The following is a 17,412-nucleotide window of genomic DNA, read 5'->3' on the forward strand; positions in this document are numbered from 1 at the left end:
TAATTCATGACATCTCTCATCCTCTCCCCCTCTCTTCCTGCCTTTCATCTTGCCTCTCTTAAATCCTTCCCCTGCATTGCCCTCTGAGGGAGCTTTTAAAACTCAGATCTGACCATGTACTCCCCCTCCTTAAGATTCTAGCTGCTTAAAGAATAAAGTCCAAGAGGGATGCCTCGGTGGCTTAGTTGGTTAAGCATCCAACTTCGGCTCAGGTCACAATCTCAAGGTTGGTGAGTTCGAGCCCCGCGTCAGGCTCCGTGCTGACAGCGCGAAGCCTGAAGCCTGCTTCGGATTCTGTGTCTCCGTCTCTCTCTGCCCTTCCCTTACTTGTGCTCTGTCTGTCTCTCTCTCAAAAATAAATAAATATGGGGGCGCCTGGGTGGCGCAGTTGGTTAAGCGTCCGACTTCAGCCAGGTCACGATCTCACGGTCCGTGAGTTCGAGCCCACGTCAGGCTCTGGGCTGATGGCTCGGAGCCTGGAGCCTGTTTCCGATTCTGTGTCTCCCTCTCTCTCTGCCCCTCCCCCGTTCATGCTCTGTCTCTCTCTGTCCCAAAAATAAATAAAAAACGTTGAAAAAAAACATTTTAAATAAATAAATAAATAAATAAATAAATAAATAAATATGAAAAAAAATTCTTTTAAATCTTGCTCAAAGATCACTCTTCTGTGAAATCCTTTTCTGAACTCCTAGAGAGAATTCATTACTTTCCTGTCTATACTTCTTCGTCACTTTGAAATTTGCATGTGCTACATTACATTGTATGAATTTGTTCACATGTCTTTCTGTCCTGCTAAACTTAACTTCTTGAGGGAGGAAACCAGTGTCTTGGTAATGAAGGACCTTGTTAACGCAGTGTTGGGCATTCAGATGAACGTTTGTGTTGGTAAAATCAGATCATGAGAGGGGAAGGGGAGTGTGCTAATTCTTACTTTTCTGGTGGAGAAATAGTTAACAATTGGTTTTTCCAACGACTAACACTGGACCCATTTTACTTAATGTTTTTGTAGATAATTGAGAAGAAAGGTAAAGTATAACACCAGGCCGGTGAGGATAGATGGCCAGAAGGTTCCACAACCCCTGAGGAGGGAGCAGGAAACTGGCATCTCAGCCCCAGTGTGACCAATGAGAACTAAAATAATCTAACATATGTATATAGTGATGAGCCACGAGCTGCTGCTTTTATTCTAGGAAACCCCTTTGGACTCACTATAGATTATGAAGAGTGTTAGGCATTATCGGATGGGAACTAGAAACCAGAGAAAATCTCCACCCTTATGTAGAATGATGTCGGGTTCTCACCTGCGGTTCAGCTTGCCATACTTTTGGCAGCACCTTGGAAGAGACCAAGCCCAGCTAGGTATCCTGAGAAGGTCCCAGAGAAAAGGAGTTACTCCAGTGTTGAAAGAAACCACAGAAGCCTGGCCTGCTTCATCAGTAAGGACACCAAGGACTTGGTGTTTGTGTTTATTGATGATGGTGACAAAAATGGCTGATATTTATGAGCCCTTACCCTGTCCCAGGTGCCGTGCTTTAGGTGTTACTTCATTTCATTCTTACCATAATCCTTTAAGGTGGGAACTATTATCATCCGTATTTTACATATGAGTAAAGTAAGGCGCAGAGAAGTTACGTGAGATGTCCAAGGTCACACGTCTGGTAAGTGGTACAGCTGGGGCCTGAACCCAGGCTTCAGTGCCTGGAAAGCTTGAGTCACTAGTGCCTTCCTATGTGACGTGATATGGCCAAGGTCTACAAAAAGTCCTGAAGGGCGTGGATAGAGGGGACACATCTTGGAATACTGTAGTAAGGGTAACTCGGGAAACTTGAACAGTTTTTATACCTGGGGATTAATTGTGTTGCCAATCATAATGGTTGTACATGTAAGATGGGGAAAAAAAAGTTGGAAAACGATTTAAGTGAATCCCTGGATAGTTGATGATCTCAGGTATATAGAGTTAATACGAATTCTAGTTTACGGTCTGTGCCGTAGCACACCATTTCTGCACGTGCCTGGAAGCTGTTCTTAGGAGCTCCTGTCAAACATAGCATGGATCCTAGGGGAGAGAGAGACAGAGAGAGACAGAGGGAGAGAACCTGGATCCTGATCCAAGGGTGTGATCCATCAATAACAGAGGTTTCCAAACTTTTGGGGGTCATGAGATCAATTGAGAAGGTCTGTGTTAGTCAGTTCAGGCTGCCACAGCAGAATACGACAGGCTGAGTGGCTTAAACAACAGAAATTTGTTTTCTCACAGTTCTGGAGGCTCAGAGCCCAAGATCAAGGTGCTGGCAGGGTTTTTTCTTCCTGGCTGGCGGACAGCTGCCTTCTTGCTGGTCCTCACGTGGCCTTTCCTCTGTGCATGAACAGAGAGAGAGTGAGATCTCTGGTGTCTCCTCCTCTAATTATAAGGACACCAGTCCTATCAGGGTAGGGCTCCACCCTTATGACCTCATTTAACCTTAATTGCCTCCCTATCTCCAAATATAATCACACTGTAGTTTAGGGCTTCAATGTATGAATTGGGGGGGATGCAATACGGTTCATGACAAAGTCTCAATCAGCGTTGTCTTAAAATGAATTAAAACAAAATAGATACCGTCAGATTGACTGTTATTTTCGGAAGCTTTTCCACTTATCCACTGGAAGACACCACTGAGGTGGTGATGTAAGCTGTATCTCTAACTGAGCCACAGAGGTTGAAAGCCAGTAAGAACTGTATGGCATTCCTTGCAACCCTTTACCCTCCGGCTGATGGGGAGCCGGACGAAGACTTGGAATTTGCAGTGTCTTGCCGTTGGCTGGCGGTAGAGTTGATGTCCTCCCTCTCAATCTGGGCTGGAGGAATTCCCCAGCTCCTGATCACCTGTCGGAGGGTGGCCAGTGTCATTGTTGCTTACAGTGCAGCTAAATCAACCCATTTGGTTCCCCAGGTGATGTGCTGGTGGTCCCCATCAAGCTCCACAAGTGTCCTTTCTGCCCTTACACTGCCAAACAGAAGGGCATCCTTAAGCGGCACATCCGCTCACACACAGGCGAGCGGCCCTACCCCTGCGAGACGTGCGGCAAGCGGTTCACTCGACAGGAGCACCTGCGGAGTCACGCCCTAAGCGTAAGTGTCTGGACTGGCAGGTCTCCTGTGGTGAGGGCGGCGGGGGACACAGGGGAGGGGGTTCCCGACATCTGTCTGATGTAAGGGTAAACCAGCCTGTCTTTTGGGGCGCCGAGGTGACTCAGTTAAGTGTCCAACTCTTGATTTCGGCTCGGGTCATGATCTCACAGTTCGTGAGTTTGAGCCCTGCATCAGGCTCTGAGCTGATAGTGTAGAGCCTGCTTGGGATTCTCTCTCTCTCTCTCTCTCTCTCTCTCTGCCCCTCCCCTGCTGGCACTGTCTCTGTTTCTCTCTTAAAAACAAAAACAAAAACAAAAAACAACAAACAAAACCTTAAAAAACGAACAAAACAGTTTGTCTTCTGTGTCTTTGTCCACTGGACTATTTTCAGAGAATTTTAAACATATGTTTCTACTAAATTAAAGCTGGGTTGGTAGCACTTAGAGAAAGTTAAAACTTATATGATTACAGACCAGTTTTCTTAGACTCAAGAAAGTTTAGATCCTAGTTAGGGATGGTTGTCATAAGGCAGAGAACAGCGGGGCTTGGACAGGGGATTGTGGGTCTGTTCTCACCAGTGTGATACTAAAGGTGAGAAAGCTGTATCCTCAGTTTCCCACCTAATGCCAGTACCTGGACATAGGGAAAGTACATGCCGCCCTTCATAAGGCCACCTGTGGACAGCAAACAGGGCTCCAGACCAAGGTGACCTCCCCTCCCACTGGCTACTCCCCGGGAGCCCATCTCCCAGGTGAGTGGTTAATTCCCACCAGCTAAAAGGCATTCAGGCCATTTAGGAAGGCATGTATTTAAGATCATCTTTGAGCAAGGCAATCAGTCTTTGGGAAATCAAACATAAAAATGGGTTTGGACTTCAAAGGACACTCTCAAGAATGTGACAACCCGCAGAAAGGGAGAAAATACTTGTGAACCGCTTATCTGCTAAAAATCTAGTAACCAGAATGTATAAAGAACACTTTCAATTTAACAATAAAAAACAAATAACCAGATTAAACAATGGATGTGAATAGACATTTCTCCAAAGAAGAGATCCAAATGGCCAATAAGAACATGAAAGATGCTCAACATCATTAGTCATTAGGGAAATGCAAATCAGAGCCACAGTAAGATACCACTTCAAATATACTAGAATTGTTATCATCAAAAAAAAAAAAAAAGTGTTGGCAAGGATGTGGAGGAATTGGAATGTTCATACACTGCGGATAGGAATGTAAAATGGTGTAACCAATGTGCAAAACAATTTGGTGGTTCTTTAAAAAGTTAAGCATAAAATTGCCATAGGTCCCAGCAATTCTACATCAAGGTATATACCCAAGAGAACTGAAAGCATGCATTCACACAAAAAAGTACATGCCCACAAGTGTTCACAACAGCATTATTCACAGTAGCCAAAAAGTGAAAACAACCCAAGTGTCCATCAACTGATGAATGAATAAAGAAATTGTGGCCTATCCATACAATGGACCCTTAATTCAGCCATAAAATGGAATGAAGTTCTGATACAGCTACAACATGGATGAACCTTAAAAGCATTATGCTGCTTGAAAGAGGCCAGTCACAAAAGGCCACGTATTATATGATTTCATTTATATGAAATATACAAAATGTGCAGACTCATGCATATAGAGTAGATTAGTGGTTAGTAGGGGCTAGAGGGGTGTCGGATGGTAGTGGGGTGACAGTTAATGGGCACACGGTTTCTTTCTGGGGTGAGGAAAATGTTCTGGAATTAGCGGTGCCTGGGTGGCTCTGTTGGTTAGGCATCGACTTCAGTTCAGGTCATGGTTTGTGAGTTCGAGCCCCACATTGGGCTCTCTGCTGTTAGCACAGAGCCCGGTTTGGATCCTCTGCCCACCCCATCCCTCTGCCCATCCCACCTGCCCTTCCCCAGCTCATGCTCTCTCTCTCAAAAATAAATAAACATTAAAAAAATGTTCTGGAATTAGATGGTGGTGATAGTTGCACAACCTTGTGAGTGTACTAAAACCTATTGAATTGTTTGTTTTAAAAAGGTGAATTTCGGGGCACCTGGGTGGCTCAGTTGGTTGAGTGTCCGACTCTTAACTTTGACTCAGGTCATGATCCTAGGGTCATAGGATCGAGTCCCACGTTGGGATCCATGCTGTGCATGGAGCCTGATTAAGATTCTTTTTCACTCTCCCTCTGCCCTCTCCCCTGCTCCTCTCTCTCTCTCTCTCTCAGAAAAAAAAAAAAAAAAAGGTGAATTTTATAGAATGTGAATTATGGGTTTGAAAGAATCCAGACTTAAGATAAGTACAAAGTTACTGACTGCCTCTGCTCTCAGGGCTGGCCCCAGCACACTTGTCTGAAAGTAGCTTCATTCCATGGTCTTAAGTTTTTGTTTGTCTTTTTTCCTCCTCAATTTATATCTCCAGTCTGTCTTGGCAGCAACAGGTCCCTGGTGGCCCTAAGATGTTTCATCGATTGGAATCCTCATTCCCTCTATCTTTCCACATTATACAAAGTCCAGTCTACTGCAGCCTAAAGACGTGGTATTCAAAGGCACCATCAGGTTGCAAAGGTCATGTACATATTCTGGTTGGCTCAAGTGCTGTGGGGTTAGTGTAGGAAGCCCAGAAGACCCCATGGAAGACAGGGACATTGGCCAGGATGTAGTGGCAGCTCCAGCAAGCTGAGTATAGTGCTGTTGGCCCTTGTCCTCCACCATTTCTCTCTGTCTCTACCTCTTGTGTCCATCCTGCATCCAGAGTCTCTACAGGAGAGGCTTTGGTTCACAGAGCTCCTTTAGGCTGGAGCTCCTGAATAGCGCACACATTAGATAGTTCCTTATATGGAGGGGGGCCCTGGGGCTGCTGCCCTGAGGAGTTGCTGCATGGGGTAGGAGATCAGGTTCCTTTTTCTAGTATGCAAAGTGCTTCTCCTAGGTAAGGAATGTATTTATCAATGAAGAGTTAAGAATGAGACATCTGCCACGTATGGAGAAGATACCATCTAACAAGTCTGCCTCCCTAATAACTAGATAGTCCCAGGTACAGAAAAAGCCATGCTTAAAATCCCCATCAGTTTCCTGAATGCTCTTTATATGCTGGACATAGGGATATAGTAACAAATGTGACAGAGAACATGAATGAGAATGGTCCCTGCCTTCTTGGAGCTTATAGTCTAGTGAATTTACCAATAATTTGTTAGAAAATCAACAAAGGAAGGAGTATAGGTGGGAATATATAGATGGGGACCTAACCTGACCCAGAGCATCAATGAAGAGTTCCTTCAAAGGTATTAGTAGTAGTGGAGGCCTTGGCAATGGGGGGTGGGCATGTTCCTTGCATATCCAATGGCCTTGGGGGTGGAAACACCGTCGTCGTGAGGCTGAGGCTGTGGCAGAGAGAGCAAGCAGGAGAACGTTTACTGTGTCTGCTTGTAATTTTAGGTCCATAGATCCAACCGTCCAATCATCTGCAAGGGCTGCAGAAGAACCTTCACGAGTCACCTGTCCCAGGGACTGCGGCGCTTCGGGCTGTGTGACAGCTGCACCTGTGTTACGGACACACACGATGATGAAGACGATTTGATGCCCATCAATCTTAGCCTGGTGGAGGCCTCGTCCGAAAGCCAAGAAAAGAGTGACACAGACAATGACTGGCCAATCTATGTGGAGTCTGGTGAGGAAAATGACCCCGCTGGAGATGATTCTGATGGCAGACAGCAGATTCGGCCCAACTTGTCAGATCAAGAGACACTTACGTAGCGGAAAATTCTGGGGGTGGGTAGGGGGAGAGGTTTTAGAATTTGTTGTTGCTCATTCTATGTTCGAAAGCCACCATTTGTCCAATTTTGTGGAACCCCGAGAGGAACATGTTTTCATACTATCGTTACATTTTTGTTACATTACACGGTGAAGGTTGGATTTTGTGACTCAAAGGACTGATGACTTCTTACTGGAATGCCCTTGCTTTCTGAGGGCCTTGTTGAGTTAATTCTGAGTGAATTAATGCTTGCCCCAAGGCTTCCCATTTTTCCTGTTGTGCACCCAAACTCTGGTTAGGAGAAAGACAAGAAAGTCTCCATGCTTGAGACATTTAATTGTCTCATTCCTCCAGATTCCTTTTTTTTTTTTTTTTTGTCAGCCTTTTTCTCTGGAAATGTAGGCAAAAATATTTTGACATCAGTCTTACCTTTGCCAAGCTTCTCCTGATGGATTCCATATTTTAATTTTCTGGTGAAGTATTTTTTTTTTAACATTTATTTATTTTTGAGAGACAGAAGGACAGAGCACAAGTTGGGGAGGGGCAGAGAGAGAGGTAGACACAGAATCCGAAGCAGGCTCCAGGCTCCGAGCTGTCAGCATAGAGCTCCACATGGGGCTTGAACCCATGAACCGAAGTTGGACGCTTAAACAACTGAGCCACCCAGGAGCCCCTCTGGTGAAGTCTTAAAGACAAAGCTTCACTGATATAAGGCAGGCAGGGCTGTTTGGCTCCATGAGTGTAAAGATACTTCTAAGACTTCAGTTTTAATGGCTGGGAGTATTTATGTGCACGCAAGCATGGAAATGAGCTGAGAGACTCCTGGGCACTCTGACTTGCCCAGCTAAGTTCAACTTTAAGTTAGTCCTGAGAAAGGAGACTGTGAGCCCAAGTCTGGGTGGTTTCCCTGTTTAGTTTGGGATCTGACCAGTCTGCACACACAGATAACCTGTTTTGTGATCATAAAACAAGTCATTTGGATGAAACTCAAACCCCTTCCCTGTGTTTTCCTGCCATTTTCAAGAGCCACTGCTGTGTAATGTGGAAATGTAGCCCCTGCTGACGGCCTTCTACGTCGATTATGAATAGAACTTTAATTGGAGGGAAAGTGTGAGCCTGTATAAACAAGTTATATTTCTAAATCATTTGCCTTTTAAAGTTTATTTATTTATTTTGAGAGAGAGAGAGAGTGAGTAGAGGGAAGGGGCAGAGAAAGAGGGGAGAAAGGATCCCAAGCAGGCTCCGGGATATTAGCCCAGAGCCTGATGCAGGGCTCGATCTCACAAACCATGGGATCATTACCTGCGCTGAGATCAAGAGTCAGACACATCTTTTACCTTTTAAAAGATCCTCTGGAGGGAAAGAGAAGATTGGTAGAAGAACAGGTTTTTAAAATCTTTGCAGACAACACAGTTATTCTAACAGAAGAGGCTATACTTCTTTAAAAGGCTGAAGAGCAGGAAATATTAGGGATTAAGGGATATTCAAGGCACTTTCATAATTTTGTCTTATATTAAAGACATAAGACAAAAAGATAAAGACATAAAGATAGATTTTTTAAAATTATTTATGTATTTATTTTAATTAGACTCCACACCCCACGTGGGGCTTGAACTCATGACCCTGAGAGCCAGCCAGACGCCCTCCAAAATAGATTTTTAAAAGAAATCCCTTTTTCTTCCTTTAATTTTAGTCTAGTTGTGTTTCCAAAGGTAGTGAAATCACCTTTCTGCCTCTTGAGCAAAAATAATAATAATAATAAAAAAAAAAACATTATAAATTGGCTTGTGAATGTTAGTCATTGAAGAGTTCAAAATGTGCTTAAATCATCTTCTCAATAGAGGTTAGAACTCCAGAATGGTATTACTCGAACTGTGGCCCCCAGACAGCTGGTCTGTGAATTCTTCGATACCAATCTATACAGCAGGACCATGTGTTGGCCTGTGGTAGGTTGGAAACCTCAAAACTGGTCTTTTACCACAGATAGTTTGAAAATTATTGTTCTAGATCAAGAGTTGAAGACTAGAAATTATCAAGGACCAGAAACACTTTTCTTCCCTGAAATGGAAATATTAGCTGTTGTTTAAAAGGAGGGATCTTCTCAAATGGGAAACCTAATCGATTGTGTAGAAGGTGTACTTTGCAAGGAGTTAGGTTTGATATTTTTGCTCTGTTTAAGTTATTTCTGATTGTTTTTTTTTTTTAAAGATTTTATTTATAAGTAATCTCCACACCCAACATGGGGCTCAAACTCACAACTCTGAGATCGAGAGTTGCATGTCTCACCAACTGAGCCAGCCAGGCACACCTAAATTATCTCTGGTGTTTTAATGTGACTTTTCTACCTCCCAGTTCAACTTCTGTGCCCACTTTCTTTGGTAGAGCAACCTCTTCAGTGACTCCATGACTTAATCATATGGCTGGGTCCAAAGTAAACACATTTACACTAGCAATTTCACTTTAGGACAGTGACTTTCAACTGTGGGTGATTTTGTCCCCCAGAGGACATTTGGCAATGTCTGGAGGCATCCTCAACTGTTACAACTCAGGGCAGGGTACTGCCGGCAGCCGGATGAGGTTGGTGTTCAACATCCTACAACGCATAGGATGGCCCCTTATAACAAAGGATTTTCTACTCCAAAATGTCAGGAGTACCAAGGCTGAGGAACCTTACCATCAGATAAAGTTGGATTTTTAAAATGACCTTTAATGAGTGAACTTAATTTTGTGTTATGTTTTAGGTTACCTTTTACCTTCATAATATGTAGTAGGCCCTCATGCTCCCACGAGTCTTGGAAAAGAGTGGAATTAGTAAAATCAGGAGCTGAGGCTAAATTGTTCATAACTTGCTTAAGCTCTGATTAGGTTTGTGATGTAGAAACTTAGAAATTCTAGGAGCACCTGGGAGGCTCAGTTGGTTAAGCGTCCAACTTTGGCTCAGGTCATGATCTCATGGTTCATGCGTTCAAGTCCCGTGTCAGGCTCTGTGCTGACAGAGCTCTGTCTCTCAAAAGTAAACGTTAAAACAGAAATGAAGGAAGGTAGGAAGGAAGGAAGGAAGAAAAGGAAGAAAGAAAGGAAGAAACTCTGATCTGATTCATACTCCCAGAACCATTACTAGGTTCTCGTCATTTTAGCACATTTTATTTTATTATTATTTTTTTAATGTTTATTTATTTTTTGCGAGAGAGAGACTGAGCATGAGCAGAGGAAGGGCAGAGAGAGAGGGAGACATAGAATCTGAAGCAGGCTCCAGGCTCTGAACTGTCATCACAGAGCCTGATGTGGGGCTTGAACTCACAGACTGCGAAATCACGACCTGAGCTGAAGTCAGACGCTTAACCAACTGAGCCACCCAGGTGCCCCTATTTTATTATTTTTTTAAAAGTTTATTTATTTATTTTGAGACGAGTGCACGCATGCACATGAGCGGGGAAGGGGCAGAGAGAGGTAGAGAGAATCCCAAGCAGGCTCTGTACTGTCAGCACAGACAAACTGTGAGATCATGACCTGAGCCGAAATCCAGAGTGGAATGCTTAACCTACTGAGCCACCCAGGTGCCCCTTATTACATTTTACAGTAGCAAAATTACTGGGAGGAAAATGGAACATGAAGCTTAATATTTAAATTATTCTTTCTGTAATGTCTCAGATTGTTGCATTTCCAATTGGCTGTTTCGAGTTTGTATGCTGACTTTAGTACTAACTGGACCACTGAATTCTATCACTTTTAATGGAGATAATCCCTTTATTTAGACTATCGAATCATAAACTATCCTCTGTTTTAAATTTATGTTCACAGTTAGCGGTCAATATTTATAATTGCACAGTGTCTTTGGGGTGTAATGAATGGGGCTGGTGACATCTCTATAAGTAAATTAATAGTTGGGTCCAACACAGACCATTAATGATTTATTTTATATCTGGCATCTTTCTGGCACCCTCTTCTTCCCCTCCTCCCCCTCCTCCCCCTCCTCCTCCTTCTTTTTTTTTAAATATAATTTATTGTCAAATTGGTTTCCATACAACACCCAGTTCTCATCCCAACAAGTGTCTTTCTGGCACATTCAATCCAAGTTCGCAAAGAGATTATTTGTCTTACGTTAGATACATTGCGTGGACAGTAACAGAATTCTTATTGGTAATGGAACTTAAAAATGGCATCCATGGGAAGTTGTTTCTTTTGGGGGAAAGGGACAGACCTTCATAGCAAGGGTTGGAAAGGAATGTAAATGAGGCCTGTATCTGTAATAGACTAAGAAATGACATAGAGCAATGGGACTTCTGGTCATTTGGTAGATAGATGCCATTTTGATGTAAATATTTTGGTGGTCAGTACAGTTGGAATATTCCTTGAGAAAACTACTGACCTGGTGGTTTGCAAAATATTGTGAAATTGAGTATTTTGGGGGTTCAGAATACACGATGGGTTTTTGTTGTTGTCATTAATTGATGTTGTGATAAACTGCTTGGGGGAAAAAGCCACGTGTATGGCTGCATGTGCTGATTCTGAGGGCAGTGGGAAGACTGGAGTGGCCTTTGGTCAACTGAGTTCATTGGACTTATAAGTTTTTTTATGTGTTTCTTGTGCATTGATAATAGAATGACCTCTGTGAAGTCTAGTGTCATGGGGTGGGAGGGGCAAAGGGTTGGGGTGTGTGAGAAGTTCCTATGGCGCTCTGTTTTGAGCAGCACCACTGTACGTCCTGTCGTTGTTCGTCTCTTGTAGCTTGCTTTGTGCTTTCATGTGGCTGTGCTGTCTTCCAAGTCCAAAAAGGGGCACTTGATTCAGTTGCTTATGATGGACAATGTTTTCATGCATTTTTGTTCAGTATTTCTGCTACATATGACTGTGCTCCTCAAACGTTTCATTGTAGTATGGAAAAATTGAATTCTTTTCTTCAGATAATGCTTCTAGAGGGAGAAATGAAAAGGTTTTTTTTTTTTTTTTTTTTTTTTTTTTTTTTTTTTTTTTGGCAGGAGGAATTTGGTTGGTTCCTAACATGCCCTAGTTTTAAAAGGTGACAGTAACTCACACTATTGTGATCAGAGGATATGGAACCTTCATAACTGGAGGACTTCTAGCACCTGCTCTGACCTCCAGGTAGATTATTTTACTACCCCCAATTCTTCATTCACAACTCTGGTTTGAGGGAACAATTTTGTATCCGTCATTTGATTTTTGGACCTTTGTCAGTAGCATGTTAAAAATTGGGGGGTTAGGGTGGCGACCGTGTGCTTGGGTAGAGAAGGTTCAGTAGGAACAAGCTTGGGGATTTTAAGGGAAGGCATCAAGTTGAGATATATGTCTTGGTGACATAATGGAGATGGATTGTCCATCCTGCAGACAGTGAAGGGTACGATCACGAGTCTTTTGGAAGCAGAAAACCATGCCACACAGTGTCACATCTCTCGTAGTCCCTGTGGAGCATCCACCACGAAACAAAACGAAACGAAACAAAACAAAACACGAAGCAAGTAGTATACAATGCCCTCCGGGGGTCTACTTAGGCTCAACTGAGCATTTAGAAACATTCATACTCTGAAACTGCTACACTTGGTATCATCGGAGTCACTTAGAAGGATGTGGGATGAGGAGCACAGCTCAGCAGCAGGGCAGAACTAGATGTTGCTCTTCTACGGGAGTCCCTACAACTCTCTGTGTGTCGTAGCTTCAGTGCAAGGAGACGGACCCACATCAGGCACGTATGGAACCTATCCTGGCTAAAAGCCTCTTGTCTCGTGGGAGCAAGTGTCGGTTATAACCACTCCATAGACATATTTTCCAGAGTCCCCTCAAGAGATATGTCTGTTCCAAGAGTCACTGTGCTCAGGGAAGCCCAGAGCTGTGGCTTCCTCTCAGGCATTTATAGTTCTCCCAGTCTGGATGCAGTTTACCAGTTAGGGGTCAGCTCTACCATATGTAATGATTCCAGCAACATAGGTGATGCACTATTCTTTATTAGGCTGCCAGGGGAACAGAGCTAGAAAGTTAACGAAAGGTCAGATTCTCATATGGAAGGGGAAAAGGTCCTGTTAATCCATTACCAAGCAGTATGCTGAGCAATTGCACAGCAGATACCCCACCTAGTTCCTATAACGTGCAGCCAGAGGAATGTCCTATTAAAATATAGCCGACACCAACTCATTTTCTTCTCTTGAAGGGTATTCGTTCTTTGTGTTTAGCAGCTTGTGGTGAATACGCAGTTGGCAAATTTTCGGAGGAATGAGTAAGAGTTGGATAAATTGTCAAAATGGTCCCACGGAAAGGCCATACATCCTTTGGTATTACTAATAGTAGGCAGGTATCGTAGGACATTCCAAAAGGACATTATTTAATGGACGTTTGTGGGGATTCCATGAGTCACACGTTGATGGGAATCTATGTCCTCCAGGCAACCACAAACACTAGGCTCTTGGTAACAATGTCTCTTATTGTTGCCACGCGGTACTACTCTTGCTTGCTTCTGTTGCTTCTGGAAGATCAGTAAGTGGAGATAGCTGGCTATTTATGCAATAGTTATTCATGGAGTCCTTGCTGTATGTCAGGCACTAGGGGTACACCAGTGAACAAACTCCCTGCCCTCAAGGAATTTGCAGTGTGTGGTCAGGGGGACTAGCAATTAAGCAGCTACAACATAGGTCGAGGTGTGACAGTGGGGCAAGGATGCAATGGGGGCTCTGAGAGAGCTTGGGTAGAACACCTGCCCCATCTAAGCAACTGTTATTGTGGTCCTTCTCATCCGGTAAACTTCTGTCTCCGGGATATAATTTATAAGCACTACAAAAATTTTTTTAATGTTTACCTGTTTTTGAGACTGAGAGACAGAGCATGAGTGGGGGAGGGGCAGAGAGACAGGGAGACACAGAATCCGAAGCAGGCTCCAGGCTCTGAGCTATCAGCACAGAGCCTGACACGGGGCTCGAACTCACGAACCATGGGATCATGACCCGAGCCAAAGTCAGATGCTGAACCGATTGAGTCCCCCAGGCACCCCAACACTTTAAATAGTTTCTGACACTTCCTGCCTTTTCCAAACATGGTGGCTTTAGACATCAACAATGTTTAGATTACTTGTTTTATTAAGGGATGCACAAATATTGTAAGCGTTTCAGAATATCCTACTCTTTAGAAAATATGCATCAGATGCTATGGTTTTCGTATTCAAACACCACTCCCACCATTCCCACCACCACCACCACCGTCACCACTAAATAACTTCCCATTATCCTCATCCCGTGTGATAAGATAGAACAAGGTATTGTCACTGTGACAGACGTGGAGGAGCCCCATTGTGTCTGGATTGGGTCTTGGCTGGCCATGTTAACTAGTTAATACCCCGGAAACCAGATAGATATGGAACAGAACCATTCAATCAAAGAATTAGAAAAATAGAAGGGACTTTAGGGATAGTCTAATCTAACTCTATTTTACAGAGAGATGAAATGACTAGTCCCTAGTTCCCACACAGCTAGTTAGGGTCAGAGACCAGTTCCTGCCAGGCCAATGCTGATAATAAACATGTTGGGGCAGGCAGCAAAGACCATCCATAGATAGCATTAGTTTCCTTGGGTGCCCATCAGACTAAAATCACAGAAGAGGAAAATGCTCTGACTCTGTGTGATCATGGCTTACATTCTTGTAATGCTTAGACAGGAAGAGGGCAAATCACATGCTGAGAATGGGGAAGTTACTTTAATTTCTGTGCCTGTAATACCTACACATATCTGAACAACATAAACCACCATCAACACACACACACACACACACACACACACAAACACGGGGCAAATCAAAATCTTTTTTGCTCACTTATTTAATATGTATCATGTATTTGATTTTTTAAATAGAGGTTTTTTATTAAAGATATTTTTAAAGTTTATTTATTTATTTTGAGAGAGAGACAGCACAAGTGAGGGAGGGAGAGAGAGAGAAGGAGACACAGAATCCCAAATAGGTTCTGCACTGTCAGCATGGGTTCAAACTCATAAAACCATGAGATCACGATCCTGAGCTGAAATCAAGAGCCAGATGCTTAGCTGACTGAGCCACCCAGGAGCCCCCACAAGAACAATCTTATCTGAAACACAAACCACATATTTTAAATCAGCAGCACATATAATATAATATTATGGTATACACAAAATGAACTTGGGTATTTCTTGATTTAGCGTATTAAAATTTTTTTTTAATTTTTTTCATGTTTATTTATTTTTGAGGGTGGGGGCAGAGAGAGAGAGGGAGACACAGAATCTGAAGCAGGCTCCAGGCTCTGAGCTGTGAACACAGAGCCCAACGTGGGGCTTGAACTCACAAACCATGAGATCATGACCTGAGCTGAAGTCGGATGCCCAACCGACTGAGCCACTCGGGTGCACCAGCCCCCCCCCAAATTTTTTTTAAGTTTATTTATTTAGGGACACCTGGGTGGCTCAGTTGGGGTTAAGCACCTGACTTTGGCTCAGGTCATAATCTCATGGTCCATGAGTTCAAGCCCCACATCGGGCTCTCTGCTCTCAGCGCAGAGCCCGTTTTGTATCCTGTTTCCCTTTCTCTCTGCCCTTCCCTTGCTCACACTCTCCCTCTCTCTCTCAAAAATAAATAAACATTAAAAAATTTTAATGTTTATTTATTTATTTTGAGAAAGAGAGAGACACACACACACTAAGTGGGGGAGGGGCAGAGAATAGGAGAAACAGAATCCCAAGCAGGCTCCACAACATTACTGCAGAGCCCCATCTCGGGGCTTGAACCCATGAACTGTGAGATCATGACCTGAGCCGAGATCAAGAGTCTGTTGTTCAACTGACTGAGCCACCCAGGTGCCCTGATTTAGTGGATTTTAATAAACTTTCTGCAAAAGCAAATTTTATTTAAAGGTCCATGACAATATATAATAGTTATTTGTAAAATAGATTAGCCACTTTATGATCTAAAAATATGTAGAACCGGTGATCTTGGTTATTAATGAAATATTTATCAAGTTTGGGGTTAAAATTAGTGCAAATCATCTGTGACTTGGTTAAATCAACCTGAGACTAAGTAGGAAATAGACTGAAACTAAATTTTTCTTTGGATTTATGTGAAGTCAGATTGAGACACCCTAGTGACAAGTTTATAATAGAAACAGCCTTATCCTGGTTCAGGAAAAAGGTTTGTTTGTTTTCTTCATTGCTCATTTTGTCTTCAGAAACCAATGTAATTTAACTATTTTCTATACTTGGAGAATTTAAAATTGACCTAAGTTAGGGGCGCCTGGGTGGCTCAGTCGGTTGAGCGTCCGACTTCAGCTCAGGTCACGATCTCGCGGTCCGTGAGTTCGAGCCCCGCGTCGGGCTCTGGGCTGATGGCTCAGAGCCTGGAGCCTGCTTCCGATTCTGTGTCTCCCTCTCTCTCTGCCCCTCCCCCATTCATGCTCTGTCTCTCTCTGTCTCAAAAATAAATAAACATTAAAAAAAAAAATTAAAAAAAAATTGACCTAAGTTAGATAACTGGGAATGTTGGAATGACTAAGTTTGAAATGGTTAAGGCAGTTGTAGAATGAATGAAATGAATTGAGGATTGATCCCCTCACATGAATGAGTTAATAAACCGTCGTAATTTAAAGTTAGTTAACTTTTTCTCAGTGCAATTATTTTACGTGAAATTCTAATGAGGAATTCTATGAATAAGATATTAGTTAAGAAAACAAAGAAAGCTGTTAAATAGAACTCTAAACAGAAGCAGCTCCCATCAAACATCTTTTCACACCTTTCTGTCCCTTGGTGATAGGACCAATTACTTCCTCAAAAGAGACAGTTTCTGGGCAGAGAATCCCAAGCCAGGACACCTAGATTCTGTGGCAGAAGACTGCCCACTGTTTGATGAGTGAGTAATGCAGAACGCAATAAGAGGGAAAACTAATGGCAGACAACACAAAAATCAGAGAAGACACAACCATTCTAAGCCCTGAGCTCTACAGTCACACACTTTGCAACAACTCTTAGAAGGAAAATAAAAACTGACTTGATCTTTGGCTGTCAAGTCTTACAAAGGCACTTGTCAAAACTGCTATCAAAAAAAAAAAAAAAATTGAGAGAGAAGATGAAGTTGGAAATGACTCTGACCATTAAAACAACAGCAACTGAGATCTTTTTTAAGGAGTGGGAAACCTGCTTTTTGGAACCAAGTTGGTCTTTATGTTAAGATGGCTATGTACAAAGTCTGTTTATATGATTCATTGTTGTCTGGGTTATGTGTTGATTTGCTATTTTTACTTTTTATATATAAAGAACTAAAAATAAGAGAGAATAAAGTAATACATTGGTGGATATAATCTATATGATATAGATCTAACTTCTTGTTTCTGTTGTCTCGACATTCCATTTTTAATGTAAACCTTTAAGATGTGCATACTTTTGTTTTGAAAATTATTTCTGCTTAAACAACAGTGTCAAATATTTATCCTTTAAAGATAGGAAGTTGGTTCAGTTTTAGCTATATATTGGTATAATTTTACATTTTTTGAAAAATGTTTAGGCTGGGTTTAAGATTGGCTGGGCTTACTGCCAG

At 42.7% G+C, this 17,412-nt stretch overlaps 1 protein-coding gene and 1 long non-coding RNA gene across 2 annotated transcripts in view; both read left to right on the plus strand.

The window, feature by feature from the left end:
- ZBTB8B (zinc finger and BTB domain containing 8B) overlaps positions 1-7,368 on the plus strand; it is a 31,508-nt gene extending 24,140 nt beyond the window's left edge. The window contains exons 4-5 of the mRNA XM_007092419.3: positions 2,934-3,112; positions 6,546-7,368. Of these exons, the coding sequence (XP_007092481.2) occupies positions 2,934-3,112; positions 6,546-6,863 (497 nt within the window). The 3' untranslated portion in view covers positions 6,864-7,368. The remainder of the gene's footprint in view (positions 1-2,933; positions 3,113-6,545) is intronic.
- Positions 7,369-11,874: 4,506 nt separating this feature from the next.
- On the plus strand, positions 11,875-17,196 carry LOC122241130. The gene is made up of 2 exons (XR_006221113.1): positions 11,875-13,347; positions 16,633-17,196. It is a non-coding gene; the product is annotated as an uncharacterized LOC122241130 (long non-coding RNA).
- The last annotated feature ends 216 nt before the right edge of the window (positions 17,197-17,412 follow it).

Source organism: Panthera tigris, chromosome C1 (assembly GCF_018350195.1).
Source record: "Panthera tigris isolate Pti1 chromosome C1, P.tigris_Pti1_mat1.1, whole genome shotgun sequence".
NCBI classification, from domain to species: domain Eukaryota; kingdom Metazoa; phylum Chordata; class Mammalia; order Carnivora; family Felidae; genus Panthera; species Panthera tigris.